The 15,671-nt window shown below is 40.2% G+C and overlaps 1 protein-coding gene across 2 annotated transcripts in view; it reads right to left on the reverse strand.

The window, feature by feature from the left end:
* Positions 1 to 1,116: 1,116 nt before the first annotated feature.
* The window catches only part of CSGALNACT1 (chondroitin sulfate N-acetylgalactosaminyltransferase 1), a 45,688-nt gene continuing 31,133 nt past the window's right edge, over positions 1,117 to 15,671 (reverse strand). The window contains exons 5-11 of one of the 2 annotated variants that reach the window (XM_026848124.1): positions 8,904 to 9,120; positions 7,580 to 7,681; positions 6,616 to 6,794; positions 6,106 to 6,200; positions 5,129 to 5,155; positions 2,961 to 3,042; positions 1,117 to 2,603 (exon numbers count right to left, since the gene is read on the reverse strand). In XM_026848124.1, coding sequence (XP_026703925.1) covers positions 2,320 to 2,603; positions 2,961 to 3,042; positions 5,129 to 5,155; positions 6,106 to 6,200; positions 6,616 to 6,794; positions 7,580 to 7,681; positions 8,904 to 9,120 — 986 coding nt within the window. In that variant the 3' untranslated portion in view covers positions 1,117 to 2,319. The remainder of the gene's footprint in view (positions 2,604 to 2,960; positions 3,043 to 5,128; positions 5,156 to 6,105; positions 6,201 to 6,615; positions 6,795 to 7,579; positions 7,682 to 8,903; positions 9,121 to 15,671) is intronic. The other variant, XM_026848125.1, reaches the window with a different exon arrangement.

The raw sequence follows: 15,671 nt of genomic DNA on the forward strand, positions 1-15,671 counted from the left end.
TTAAAAACGTAACTTTGATAGTCTGACAGAGGCTGGATGATGTGCTTGCTAAGGCACCCAAAGTAATAAAGTGTTGAATTTACAGGTGCCCAGTACTTAGAATTAGAAACTCATATAGGTTTGAAGGGACCTCTGAAGATCACCTATTCTAGCCTTGCTCTACAGCTGTGGTCAGCCTCAAAGTTACATTAAGCTGCTGAGATCTTTGGGGAACCTAAGGGAAGATAATGAAAAAACATCATAGAAATAGTTAAAGCTAGGCTTCAGGCAGGTTATGATTATGAAACTTTCATAATATACACCACCCAGTTTCAAATCGAGGTTAAGTGGAACTGTAGGAACAACTATCACCTTGGAGCAGTTCAGTTACCATAGCTCTCATATGCATTCCACAAGCCATGCCTGTCTCCTCCTACTGCATAGTATTTGTGGCTACTCCATCAAAACAAAGCCCTTTATAAACAATTTATCAAGTATTCTGGGAACAAAAACGTTCTTTGGAGGACCTACTTGAGTCATTGCTGAAGTTTTTATGGTAAGTGATGTATTTAGGGTTTGGGTTTAAGCACACAGAGTTTCCATTCTTTTTATACTTTTGCAGTGGTTTTGGCCATTTGGTTATCCACAAGGGAAGAGCAATGCCAGTCATTTGCCTTCAACAAAAGACAAACACATGTAAACATGTGTCAAGAGAAAAGGTACTTACAATAGCATGGTCTCTGTCTGCAGATTCTGCATGCAACGCTTTCAAAGAGGTCCATAAGTGTGCTTCCTACCACACAGTGGCCCGACAAATAGCATTTTATTCATTGTTCAGTGCTATCTTCCATATTTCTTCCCCCAGATTTTACAAGCCAAAAAACAAATTAGAATCTGGTTTCAGACTGCTTTGAATTAACCTGAAGCTATAAAACAAAGAGACCTCTTGGAAAAACAGCATTTAGGTAAGCAAATGGGATTTCCAAGCCCATGCAGGTTTTGTTGGCTAGTATAAATTATAAACAGCAGTCAGCATTAAAAGAAAATGCTTTATAAGAGCAGTAACTCCTGCTTTCAACAGTTTTAGGCAATTGAAAAAAGATCTATTAAGAAGGAGATTAATTTTTAGGATGCAACTGTAATTATCATAAGAGAATTTGCAGGGTCCAGTAATCCATCACAAAAATTTATTTTGTTAATTACAAAAAGCTTGCTATGCCCAGGGAAAGATTCTGTATTTGGTTTAGAAGGAATCCTTTGGTATAAAGTCAGAAAACGTTCATCAATTTTGGTATCTGACATTCAGAGTTTAAAGCCTCCTGCTAAATCAGTACTGCAAGTTGATAGGTATTTCCTTTTCTTCACCATGGTAAAGCTTCTGCCTTCCAGCACCCAGATTATATAGAAAAATCATTTATCTGAACCCAGTTCTCATCCACAGGAAGCACAGATCTGCAGAGCATCTTCCAAGTGTCAGAAGGCTGTAATACTTCCCAGTAAGGCTAGAAGTAGAAAACCTCAAGTATGACAAAATAATTCGCAAGAAAAACCAACTTCATTTAAAAATAAATCTTTAGATACTTACAGTATTCTAAAGCAGAAATACACCATCTGATTCATGTGATACAGACATGGCTCATTGCTTTTGGTTCACTGTCCACAGAAGAGAACAAACACTACCCTCCAGTGGTTTTGAAACATCACACTTTGACAGGTAGGGCTTTCTCTTTGCTAATATTCAAAAGGACATTCTGAGATGACTCTTGCCTCTGAATGAACTGGAAATACACTGTCAGTGTACTGCTGCTGTCCCCCAAGCCCAGCCCCTTAAGGGAAAAAGATTTTTGGTCACTCCAGCTTAACCATCATTAAAAATCAGATGTCCTTCTCAGAGCAGGAGCTCTGTACTTATTCAAAAGTAGCCCTTTTTAAATGTCAGGTTAGATGTAGAAAATAACTCATTATTACTGGCCCACCAAAGGGTCATTCCTTTAAATAACTGTACAAATCTTACAAACATTTCAGTGGAAGAGCACATCCATTTGTTGTTGTGCATACCACACTGGCATTTATGTACTGTTCATTGTCTCCATGATCTTGAATCTAATCAAGTGTTCAAGTCTCCCCCAGAAGCAAATGCTGAACAGTTGGGCTAATGGAGTACTTGAAAAGCCTGTTAAGAAAAAAAAACAGAAGCAGCGCTTTCCCTCATCTTCTTTTGGTGCCATCCTGCTGGAATCTCCATCCTCTTTCAGTCTTACTCTGTCTTTTCTTGTTAGCAGCTCTTTTCCAAATCATCTTATAGTCCAATTCAGAGACTTTTGGCCTCCTTTTCTGGCTTCATGTCTTCTTACTGCTCAGCTTCTGTCTGTGCAGGTGTGTCTCAATTTCTTGCTTGAAAACAAGCATCCCAAGCTGGCCATGAGAAGCCTCATTCATGGCCTTGGACTGCATGCACATCTTGTACTGCTCTGGGGTCAGCTCATCCAGACATTGCTTTTCATGCCACAGATGGAAGAGACCCCTGACAGGCGTTCGGATCACGATGAGGTTGCTGTGAAGGTATTTGCGGTACAGATGTACATCTTCACCACCCCAGCCTTTAATGTCCAGATCAAAGCCACCTGACACAAACAAAATCCAAAACTAGAAATATATACTAGCAAACTTAATGCTTATAATTGCACTACAGCTGTTCTCTGGCTCCAGTCAACCCTTTAAAAAAGCCATACTTTCTGCCAACACCAAAGTGTCCAAATTTCTTAGCTCCAAGTCTTTCACCATCAGACAAAATTGCTTTATTTGTACCGAACAGTGCTTAGATTTTGATAATCTCTATGGCACTTAGCAATAGTCTGATAAACTTACCAGAGCACTGCTGGAAATTAGAGGCATAGGCACACTGGCCAAGAAAGGGAAGGTCATCACAATTTTCTATATTTCAGTAAAAAGGCAGACATATTGGGGTGTACTTTTCTTACCTATGTTGATAAAATCAGATCTGTACTGGCAAGTCATCCCAAAACCAAAGTCTCTCCAAAATCCAGTTTCTTTTTTAATAATCTGCATGGAGGGAAAGGAATGTTTATATGGGAGCAGAAATGCTTTCACTATGAGCAGCAGATAAATCCCTGAATGTGGTCAGAATTAGGAGAAACTGCCCTTTTATTCTTTCCCATGTAAATCATGTCTGATCCTGAACCAGTTTCTGTAGATACTCATTGCATGTTTCTGCCCCCCAAAACCAGCCATGTCATTAGCTTTCACTCTACTCCTGCTGTTGTAGACCAAGTGGAGCAATATCACATCACTCTCTGGAGTTTGCTTCTTCACAGGCAAAACATCCTTCAAAATCGTTAGTTTCTGCAGGATTCAAATCTGATGTAAGAAGCATACTGGTAAACCAGGGAAGCCAGACTCTGCTGTAGAGCAGATGGTGGCATCTGGATTGTGGAGCACAAGAGCTCTGGAAGAAAACAGTGGTTCTAATCTGATCACGCAACTGACAGCTTTTTGACTGCCTTAATTTTGACAAAAGTTAGGAAAGTGGTAAGAATAGTTTTCCACTACGGAACTGCTAAATCCAGCTAAAATTGAAGTCCAGAAATAATAGGCAGTAGATATATAGCCCATAAAAGCCTTTGTAATAATGAATGTGTGGACTACATTACTGAGATGGACCATGAAAATGTTATGTATTACAGGTGAAAAATCAGCAGTTAGAAATCATGGCTATAATTTTCAAAAGCAGATATCCAAGTATAGATCCCGAAGGTCATGATTCATGTGTGTGTGACCTAACCCAATCTGATGAGATATCCAAGAGTTTCAAGGGTATTTAAAACCTCTAAGCAATTCAGCAGTACTTCACACTCTTGAAGGTCTGGTTACAAACCTACCCCTTAGCAGCTATTTTTGAAAATTTTGGCTTCACTTGCAACAAAGTTACAGAAGATGAGGAGACAGAATTTCCATTTCTGAATTTACAAATGCCAGCATTTCTTTTACCAAAAAAACCTCTTCCAAAATAGTCTCTCCTGATTACTCATTCATGTCTCCCCTCTTTGTTCATGACCCTTGTCACTTCAATGTTGGGTTTTTTTAAATTTATTTTAATGAGCTATTTTTAAATTTTCTTATTTCTCCTTTCCTTGAAAAAGCCAAGCCACTGGAGAGGTCAGTTAAAAGGAAACAAGATTGTCAAGTTTGTACTGTAACAAGAAATCTCCATAACGATGCCTTTACCGCAAGCTATCCGTATGCATTAGCATTATTATTTGCCATTAGTGCAAGTGGCTGCTGCACAAATCAAATTTTTTTTTTTTTTTTTTTTTTTTTTTTTCTCAGCAGCCTGAGTACCAGGACAGAGAGCTAACACTGTCTTGTTTTAATGGCACAGACCTGGCTGGCCTCATGCCTGGGAACTAATGTGTGTTGAAAATATAAAAATCTACATAAAAATGAGATTGGCAGTACTTCTTTCAGTCAAGAAGCTTTTCTGACATAAGCATTACATTTTATGATTCAAATGCTAGCTATAAATATTTGCACAATCCCGACAATGTACTTTGTGGAATTTATGCTAGTTTGAGAGCTCAACTCCATTTCCTAAGCACAGTGCTTGCAAGCCTGAGGATCCCTGATGGCTCTCATCAGAGAGCGAAGAGCTAACATGAGTCCCAAGGTATTAGCAGAAAAAGTTTCCTCTGAGAAAAAAAACAGTGGAAAGGATTTTCCAGACTCTTCAGTAAAAGACTTTCTGGCTACCTGTTGGATAACACACGGAGCAGTAAACAAAAAAAATATTTTAAAATATTTGGGGTGGACTTTTCAAACTCTCATTCCTCATTTTTCTAGAGGGATTGCACAATGTGGGGGTGGTGATGAAACAAGACTGGAGTCAGACCCTAGCAATCTTCTTCAGCTGTGACTGTTGCTGGGATCACAACACCCCTAATTCTTACCTACTAAGAACAACAGTAGCTGGAATGCCCTGGAGACAGTGTCCAGCCTGGGACAGGATGAGCCCCGATAGGTGCAGTGCCTGGCAGTAAGAGGGGCAGCTGCAGCAGACTGGGACCTGACTCAGAGGAACCCACTGAAGTTGTATAGCTGGCTTACGCTTCAATTTGAAAATTCAGCCACTTACCAGCTCTAGCAGGCAGAGGACTGTGACCTGGAGAGAAGCAAGAGTGGAGGGTGTACATAAAGGGAAAGCCACCACTTCCATCACCCCTTTACCTTCAAGATAATGCAATGCCAGAGCACAAGAGGGTGGAGAATAGCTTCTGCAGCAGTGCCAAGCTATGGCTCTGCCACTAGCATTCATGTGAACCTCTTTTCTGCATGCTCTGCTTCTTCCTCACAGCAGCTTCCTTCTCATCAAGGAGATTCACCTGGGTTTAACTACATGTCTTAGTCATATGCCTTATAGCAATGTTTTTAAAAAGAATGCTTTGTTCTCCACCAAAGATAAGCAGCTGAGATGGAAATCAGTGGAGTTATGCTGTGTTATAGCAGTGCCAGATTAAAGCCAGAAGGGACAGATCCAAGCATATCATTTGACTCTGAGACAACATAGTACACTTCAGAAACAAAGTCTCTGCTCACAGACAATTTAATCGTGAACTGTGGGATGGGAAAAGCCACTGTAGGTGTTCAAGTAAGTGGGGGAATAACTCTGACAGCCCCTGGAATTCTGTTTTCACTGACTCATCTAAGGATATTTATACTTTTTACAAATGTTAGCTCTTCAAGATGCAAGCAAAGAAACTATTCAGTGTAACGAAGAAATCAGAGCAAGATCAGGGACTGTCACCCCAAAACAGCACACCATGAAGGAACTGTTTGCTATTAGAAAATCCCTTCTGCCAGAGGAACAGACACAATCTAAATTCTTAGGTTCCATGTATAAAACATCAAACAATGGTTAAAATAAGCAGTACTGAGATACTTTCCTGTGAAAATTAACTGCAGAACTTACAGTAAGGTGACTGTTGTAGTTAATTTTGTCTGTACGGTAGTCACTGTGCACAAAAAATAGGCAAATATTACCCAAGAGCACATGCACCTTTAAAAAATGCTTTGTCCAAATAAAAGCAGGCATTCAGAGAAGCAAGTACTTACCAGCTGCTGTTCTAAAGATGGGATGGAATCATGGTGGCCATAAATTATACTGGGGTTATACTGACTGAACAGAACAGGATAAAACACCTTCTTCCCTGGAAATGACAATGGGTTATTTTTTTTTTAAAAAAAGCTGATTAAAACTTCTCTCTCTTACAAGATGCTGTCCAGGGCAGACCAAATCCAGACAAAGTCACACAAGTTTTGGACTGAGCCTATGTTCTTTGCATAAGAATGTGAGTGTGAGGATATAATTAACAAAACAATCCTGTTCCAGAAATAACAGATGTTGAAGGCAAGAAATTCAATCACAGTGGGAGCAGAAGTGTTATAACCTTTCAAAACCCAACCAGCAATGGAATTTTTATAGATGTCTTAATTAGTTCTCTAAGTTTCAAGAATGATTTACAGCAGCTTCATTACCAATGAAGACAAGAATATTCTGGTGAAGGCTGTTACACAGCAGGTAAAAATCTATTGAAAGACAATACACTTCATGAGTAGCAGTACCTGGCTGCGTGTTCAATCTACAGGAGTTCAGGAATTCAGCTGTGAAGTATATGTCCACGTCACAAAAAAAGAGAACAACATTGTTTCCTTTCCAAAATCGAGCACCAACGTCTAATCCTTTGCCCCGGGAAAATTCTTCATTCAACTGGATGAAGGTGAAGTTTTTGAAGTTTGCTGACCTAGAAGAAGGAAAATATTCAGCAGCTTACCCTGTCCTTCCAGCTCTTCATACAAGTGGGGACAGGAACCTAGTCTGAAACAATTAACTTCAAAATCTGTAGTATCACAGTTCTGAGAGCAGTTTGAGGGAAGAGATGTCCTCTTTGAATCTTCCACTATGTCTACATTCAGAGCTTGACCTGTGTACTCCTACGCTAGCATTCCCGTCACAGACATTCTTTGGTCAGTCCTCACAAAAATCCCAACAAGGCTTAGATGGACAAAAATATCTTTAGTAGGCAAATATAAAATACCTGTGGTTGTATTACTGTATCTATACAAGGGTCTTTTTCCCACAGGGAGATGATAGCAAAAGGCTACACTGCCTCATGATCTTGATAAACACAGCTATGCAAGCAAACACAATAGACCAGACATGACCAAAAGTTCCTGCGTGCCCTACTGAAATTGCCTGCACCTGACTTTGAAAGTCAACTTTCAGTCCTAACAGTTAAAGCCACTTTCAAAAACAGTAAAGAAGTTACTATTGTGGAAAAAGAAAGCTGCACTGAGGTAAGTTCAGTAAATTCTGCTCTGTGGTTCTAAAAACCAACATCACAAAACCACAGATATGTGACTGTCAGAGTAACACTGTTTTTATCTAATACAAAGGAAAGCAAGCCGTCTTCTCCAAAACAGTTTAGAACTTTTTGGCACAACAACAAGTTTGGACAGCTATCTAGTCTCTGATTTGTGGTACAATTGCTGTGTATGAACAGCATACATCAGATATTCAGGTACTTACTTGGAGGTATTTTCAAGTATCGATTTGACTTCATTCATTTGTTCTTTTCCAAAGTAAACTACAGTGAGGTGAATTCTCCCATCCTGCTGAATGCCCATTTCCCTAGAGAATAGAGACAGATTTGTGACTTGTCTCAGCAGTTAGCTTCCTCCAGTAACCTATATCCGCTGGGGAAGGCAGAGTAGGGTGAAGCTTGGAAGGCATTCCTGAGGGCATAACTCCACAATAAAGATCCTTGTCCTGACAAAGGGGCTCACTGTCTCTCTATCAGATTGGACAGAAGGCTATCTTTCAGGCAGATTAGGAAAAAACTCTCTAAGCAGTGTTAATAGGACGCTGTTAAAACAGGCCACCCAGTCCTAGGAAGAATGATCAGGCAGGGAAAAACTACAGCACCTAGGACAATATGAGAAAGAGGATTTTAAAGCAGCTATACATACCCTACCTTTTAACCTTGATTTTTTGTAACAGATATTCCAGAGTTTAGGTCTTTGGCATTTTGTTAAGAAACGTTTACTAAAATCTAAGTATCAACCAGAGATCAAGCCTGTAGCCTAAGGGTAGGACCAATCTGAATTAATACTAGACATCATGCCTCTCTTGCACAAACTTTAGTCAGCAAGAGTTCATCTATAATCAGCAGAGACATCACCATGACCAGAGGGTGATTTCTCCCATTCTAAAACAATATCTATCAGATGGCTAATTTAGACAAGGAGACTATTTTTAGATGGCTGTGATTAAGAAAAAAAAAATCCCATTGTAAGAGTCAGTATCTGTTGCTAACACAGTTTTTTCTGGGCAGCTATTTAAAGCTACATCTCAATGAAATTCTTCTTCCAAACATCATCTCTATGTTGAAAAATAAAAGAAATTTTTAAAAGTAAATATCCCAAAAGTTCAAATACACTTCCTCCTTACCTCTTATTGCCTTAATCTTTTCTCTAATAGGGCCTGACAAAGTTTCTGGGAGCACTAATTCCCTTTTTCCTTAGAGATGTTCCTTTGCAACTAATGGCATGAAATTCTCTTGTTAACACAGTCATGTGTGCCCCAACAAAACAGATTGAGACACATAAACCAGGTGCATGCAAATCAGAAACCCCGATGACTAGAATATAATTCCTTTAGTGCTAAACACAATGCATTAAGCAGCCAAATGCCTTTCAATAGTCTCTATAATCTCACAAATGACTTAATAGCACAATGAAATGTTATGTAAAAGTAGAATGATTTTTGCTGACCAAGGCCTTGATAACTCCTGAAATTGCATCTTACTTTCCAAGTAAAAAAAACCAAAGGCAGCACTGGAATGGAAACCCACCTGAAATTCTGCATGAACTGCCGAAATTTGCTGGCTCTCTTGGCCAAAGGCACAATGACATTAATAAGTGTGTCAGCCATATTGACATTTTCATTTTTCACTTTCATTACAGGACCGAATGGCCGGAATAAAACAATCTTCTTGAACTGATGTTTTGTGTCTCCTTTGAAAGTCAGCTCATACAACGTGCCTTTGTCTTTTTCTGTGCGGTAGATCCCTGTGTGAAAACAAGAGAGGAGATTTTGGATTAAAGATGGGCTCCTGGTGCAAATAAAAAAAAAAAAAAAAAAAAAAAAAAAAAAAAAAAAGGATGCAGTCTTCATGTCTTACACCTAAGCTGAAAATGAAGCAGAAGCATAAGATATTTACTTTTAAACCAGTACAGAGTCCACCATCATTTGGAGGAGGCTGTCACTCTGGCAGGGACACAGCCCTGGGCTGCAGGAGCTATTTAGTATTCTCCGAGGCACATTCCTAGGCTTGGCTGAGTTACAAACCCCTGAAGGTTACCAATTGCTCACACTCAGTATAACCCAGCAGACATACTGTCCTTATTTTTCAGACTGCACACTGCAGGCATGCATGGTAATGGTGATGCAGAGAGACTACAAAAGGCAGTCTGCCTCTCTGCATATGAGTGATTAGGCCATTTCCCAGAAAAGCAATTTCTTGATGAGCACATTCATTTCCTACTTTCTGGGAGGTTCTCTGGAAAGTCCCCTAAGAAAACTAATGCAACTAGGCCCCAGCATCCATCAACTTCACCCACTGTCAACCAGGACAAAGCTCTCCTGTTACTCAACTCTCAAAAGACTTTTACTTTCTTTGTGGCAATGATGCCCACTCCCGGGCAAACAAATGGTCTGCAAGGATGACACTATGGAGTTTGTCAGAGGCTAGACCAAGACACAGTCTGCCTTAGACTGTCTCCAAGAATATTTAATTCATACAAGCATGTACTTATTTCCTGTATGGAATGAACTTTTAACACACCTGATGGGTGAAATTGATCCCATGCTGAGGGCTGGATTGAACTATAAAAGTCATGCTCCATTGAAACGCTATTCTGATACCTTAAATGAGATAAAGTTGGCAAAAAGACTATGGATTTTACCCACTCTAAATGACACTTCAGCCCCTGCAGTGCATATTGCAATAAAGCACTTTCATAGTTAGATCTGTTAGGTTTAAGAAGGAATAACTAAATGCTAATTCTAACTACTTGTTAAGCCACTGTAAATATCCTAGTAGATATTTATCAGTAGAAGAGTATAATTGCATTGCCTTCCATCTCTTGCAGAAACTCAAGAGACAAGAAAAACACATCTGTTTTTTTTTTTTTTTTTTTTTTTTTTTTTTTTTTTTTCCTCCCCATCTGGTTATGAAGAACAGCTTGACCAAAATAATGCTTTTAAAAAAAATCTTAGTCATTCCCTGATGTATAACACTGCTGTGCATCCAACACTGTCGGCTCTGTCTATATTCCTTGTGAAGGTCTGGGTCAAAGGTTTCTTTGAAAAGCAGAGTGACATAATTTCTTCTATTGTAGCTTTTACACTGGTAGGTCCAGAACACACAAAAGACTAATGAAATGTGATTTTATCTGGCCAGAGTTCTATGGACTGTCTTATCTTCATTATAATTTTGTGTTTCATTCTTCCTGAACACTTCAGTTGGTACTATATGTAGATTTACTGATCTGTTATTCATTTCATGTTTTATTTTTAATATAAGCTGATTCAATGAATGTTCCAATCCTCCCTCCAGCATAGCAGATGAATCTAGTGAGACAGCAGCTCCATTATTCTTTGACTGCCAATCTCAAAGCTGTGACCTTGACTCCCCCTAGCTTTTTCTATATAGCTTGCCCAAGGTGCAGACCATGAACTACATCTCTTACCTAACCTGAGCCTGCACTTCAAATCACCTGAATGATGACCTAACAGTCCCCGCGTTTCCTCCTCCTGGTGGCTAGAAAATGGAAATCTGGCCCTTTGAAGTCCGCTCACCCATTTATTTTTACAGAAAGCCTCCTGATGATCCGAGTGTGTTGCTGAGTGCACTCACTCAGGCAGTTTTTGAACACAGGTCTTGCCAATAAAGTTTGTGTTGTGGAAGGTTAAGCTAGCCTTTTGATATTAAGCTAAACAAAAATCTAAATTAAATCTGATTTGTATTTTCTCTAGAGAGAAATAGATAGGACTGTTTCACGTTTGACAGAGTGAACTCACATTTTTCATAACAACAAAGATCTAAATTAAATGAACCAATTTAATAATATCTACCACACAACATCTCAAAGTCTTTGTTTCTACATCCTCTTCTACCCCAGTCAAGAAACAATGATGCCACAAATACCACTTCCCCAGAGATACATACTACATTTGTGGAATAAAAGGAGCTTTGTCAAACAAGCATGAAGCACCTTAAAGCAGAACCAATGTTGTGACCCAAGGGGTCCCTCCTAGTGCTATACACACATCAACAGAGGCTGCTTCTAACTCTGCAGTTTTGTTCTTGTTCAGAACTTCTACTACAGCTAAAAACAAGCATCTGGTGAAGGCAAGGTTCCCTCACGAAAAATGTTAATCCCAGAATTTATAATCCTAACATTTTAAGAGAATTGAATGCAGTTAATGTATGTAACTAAATGTGGATATTCTTGATGCATATTTAAACCATTTGTTTTTATTTTATTAAGTACCTTCTTTCCTTTTTAAAGTACCTTCTTTTTAGAAGCAGAGAACAAAGTGATTTGCCAAGGTTAAGCAGTGAGCTTTGGAAATGAGCCTAAATGTCTTGAGTCACTCCGGGGACTCACCCAGCAGAACATCCTGCCTTTCATAAGATTTTTCCATTTCCAAAGGCACTACTTCATTCATGCAATCAGGACTTTCTATGTGATTCAGAAAGATGCATCAAGCAGCCTCAATTCTAAGATATGAGCTACAAGGAGGGAAAAAAAATGTAGTCTCAAAAAAGTAGTCTCAAAAAAATAAATAAAAAAAACTTCTTTCCTGAAAAGGTTGCTCCTGAAATGAAAGCCTGAGAAAGGCTGGATGTTCACTATGGAAAAAAAGGTTAACAGATCATCTACTGCTTCCATTACAGCATCTATGTTTCAGAATATGCACCCTTTCTTTCAGAGGCAGAGAGAAAACACAAAGCCTGTGTAAACAAAACTCTCTCAAACCCAATGTAAACAAGTGAACAGGAGCTTTGGGTCAACGGGGAGACTGGCCTTAAAATGAAGGAAAAGGACAAGTAAAAAGCAAAAAAAGATCTGGGCTGAAGGGTTGACTAAAGAGCAGTAAGTGTCCAGTCTTCAGAGTAGCAATTCCCAGGGCTCTCTAAAGAAATGGAAAATACCCGATCTCTATCCAGCAGGGCAGGCAATCAATCTACTTGGAACTGATAACTAGCAAAGAGCCATGCAACATTAACAAAATGCTGTTGAGTAGATGACAATTTTAGCCTCATTTCCACAGACCATAGGTTTCAGGTCCTCCACTCTCAATAGAAACACTCCCTGAGCCTGTTCTCATTATTTATATTCTGTTAGATGTTGTAGGAACTGCTACTAGGATTTATCAGCATTCATTGTCCCCATTTTAACTCAGTATTATGGTGGTCTTCCCACTTCACATGCAGTAAAATACAGCATCTTATCCTTTGAGGAAGAGCATCATCCCTTCTAATAAGCTTCCAGGGCAAAACTGCATCAGGTAGTCCACCACCAGTAGCTGTCAATTTGAGAAAGAAAATCTACTCCTTTTTATTCACATCCAAAACCTTTTTTAAAATTCCAGTCACTAGACAGCCACATACTTCAGATAGGAAAACTTACAATACAGCATAACTGACAGTGCCATGGCAGGGCATTTCTGAAGCAAGTCAGGGATCTTCTGGAACTGTTCCTGTTAGGAAAGAGTATCACCAGACAGTGATTACATTCACTTATGAAACACACCAATCAGGCTTGTCAGAGTCTCCAAATTATTATCTCCATCTTTGAGAAAATGAACTACTTCCAAATCTATACAGCTCTGATGCCATTTACATAAATTAATGACCAGAATTGTTGTTCTCCCCACTGAGCAACTGGCATTCTATTGGAAACAGTGCAGTCCTTTGCCTGCTTATAATACATAGAAATTTCTGATCTTTCCCATGCTGTTTCTTACTAACTATTCATGGCAGAAAACCAGTGAACTTGGTATAGAAGTGGGAGGAATAAGGGGGAGAGGGGAGGATTATAGCAGCTGAACAGTCCAAGTGCCTCTGTAAAGAGAGAAGCAGAGCAGAGCAGCAGCCAGATGGATAGATTTTGGGCCCCAGGGAGAAGGTGTGGTTCTCTTGGTTTTGAATAAGAAAAAAATGGAAAATTCCACCACGTGGCAGCTATTACTCCTGGAAGGAGAACTGTCTGAGAATCCTATCCAAATTTCATGTAACAGCAAATCTGCTGAGAAGGAGTTTAGCTCAGCTAGAAGGCACTAGGGTCACAGTCTAATTCCCACGCACAAGTGGTTCTGTCTAGAAACTGCAGAGGATGCAACACTTATTTTAAGAGATCCCAGCTACAGAGACAAAACATTTCTCCTTAAATGTAAGGAGTGTTCGAAGAAACATTTTTCCTCTGCAAAGACAAGAATAAAGGAACAAAATGGAAAAGAGGAAGAGATGCAGACCCCAATCACATTTATTACACCACACCACCACCCTGCCTCTTGGCATATGTTAGCAATGAATTAGTCCTGAAAAAATTATAGCAGGTACCAGATGTGACCCACAAGAACAGAAAAATCAACACAGGGGCCCAAGCAAACAAGATTAATTTGCACCACTCTATATGCTAGTAAGACTCGGGATCAGCAACACCTGAGCAAAACCGGTGTCAAATGCTTCGCCGAATAGCGTGGAAACAAAGACAAAAGTCTCACATATCAAGAGCAGCCGTTCAGGATTTGAATCCTGTCTCTGCCCCCAATTACCTCACTTTCATTTCAGCACACCCTTCCACCTGCTCAACCTTAAGATGAGGGCAGTAGCCCCACCTTTAACATAAAGGATGCATACAGTTTTTATGTGCTGTTACAGCTGGAAGATAAAAAGTTGACAGGGTTAAAGTGGTATTACTTTCAGTGCAGAGCTGGGCCACATCTCCCAGAAAGCTCCAGCTACCCTGGGCAGTTCCAGAAAATGAAAACATCTGTATTTGCTGGCTGGGTAGCACCTCTTACAGTTGCTGTGTTGCCGGATTGGTACGAAGCTGCCAGAAGCTGCCATGGAATCCAGCCTGTTACTAACTTGTTGTGTAGGCAGTGCTTTCTCCAAAACAAGTTCCGAGTCCAAACCGTATTTGAAATGCAGAACTGGAACAGAAAACTCAGTCCTCCTTTCTCCTGCTCAAGTTATACAGAGCAATGGATTTGTTCATGCTTTGATCGGCAGTTTTTGCCATTCTTGGTGAATGGAGGTTGGGGGAAAAGAGACTGCCAAGAAATGACAGAGACTTCGAAAGGAACCCAGCAGGGAAATCTGCCAAATCAGCTCTTTGTTTCCAGCACCAATTCATGGATGCTTGCATTTGCAAACAATTCAGTTTGCACTTCTGAGTAAGAATAAGAATTTGTTACCTTGCAGCTACAGAAGAAAGGGCCTGCCTGCAGTCCCCTTGGACACAAGGAAGGTTTCTGGAGCTCAGACTGAACTGCATGCAGGGCTCCAGCTTCTTGAGCTCCAAGTGACATGCAGGGCTTCCTCCCTCTGGATTATTTCACCATGGTATGTGAAAGCCAGAAAGGCTGTTGGTGCATGAAAAACCTCCACAGAGCCAGCACAGCACTGTGCATCCCTTCCCCATGCTTTTCTGCACACCAGATTCTGGCTTGTTCCCCAAGGACAGCACTGATACCTAGGCAAAAACCCTTGATTGTGCATAAAAGCAGGCTCTAAGCAAAAGGGTAACTTTAATGGAATATTAAGCAATGTGTGGCAGGAAATATCTCCTCCTTTCCTCTCCTGCTCGCCCCATGAAAGAGCTGGTGCCAGCCATACATGCTTGTTCAGCTCCTACAATAAACAGTAGAAACATATTTTGAAATTATAAACTGAACAACAGACAGAAAGGAGGAGACTGGAAGCACGTAGCTCCATGATGCATTCACATGCTGGCAGCCAGCAGCACTTCTCAGTCCCCTGCCTGTGCATGGTCTCATGTCTGAGCAAGAAGAATTTGACTGGTGTGAAAGAAGTGCCTGGACCAGAGGGGAGCCAGAACCTGCCTCAACAAGGCCTCCACAGTCTGAACAACCCACATCCCTGCTGTGGGAGGCACCTGCCTGACTTGAAGGTATATACCGGCACAGCCTCAAGAACCTCTTGATACCATGATCACCAGAGAAAAACACACAGAGAGTAGAAATGAACAACTGGCCATTGTACAACAGCAATAGTTTGTCCTCATCACATTAGAGGATGCATCTTGCTCTGCTCTATTCATAAATATTAGATTAAGAAAACAATCCACAGCAAAATCACTAGTGATTTGGAATAAGCATGGAGGCTTGTGTTCAGCACGTTAGAGCAGTCATCCCATAAAAGGTAGGCATCTTACCTACATGCCCTCTAAGTCTGCAGCACAAACATCTGAAGAGGGGGAAATCAGTTTTGCCTCCTATACTAAATTCATCTAGGTCAGCTGTGGATTAAATCTTACAGTCAACACTATTGAACAACAAGCAGGGAACATGCCTGTTCCTATGA

This window comes from Athene cunicularia (assembly GCF_003259725.1).
Source record: "Athene cunicularia isolate RWA chromosome 4 unlocalized genomic scaffold, athCun1 chr4_part2, whole genome shotgun sequence".
In the NCBI taxonomy this organism is placed as follows: Eukaryota; Metazoa; Chordata; class Aves; order Strigiformes; family Strigidae; genus Athene; species Athene cunicularia.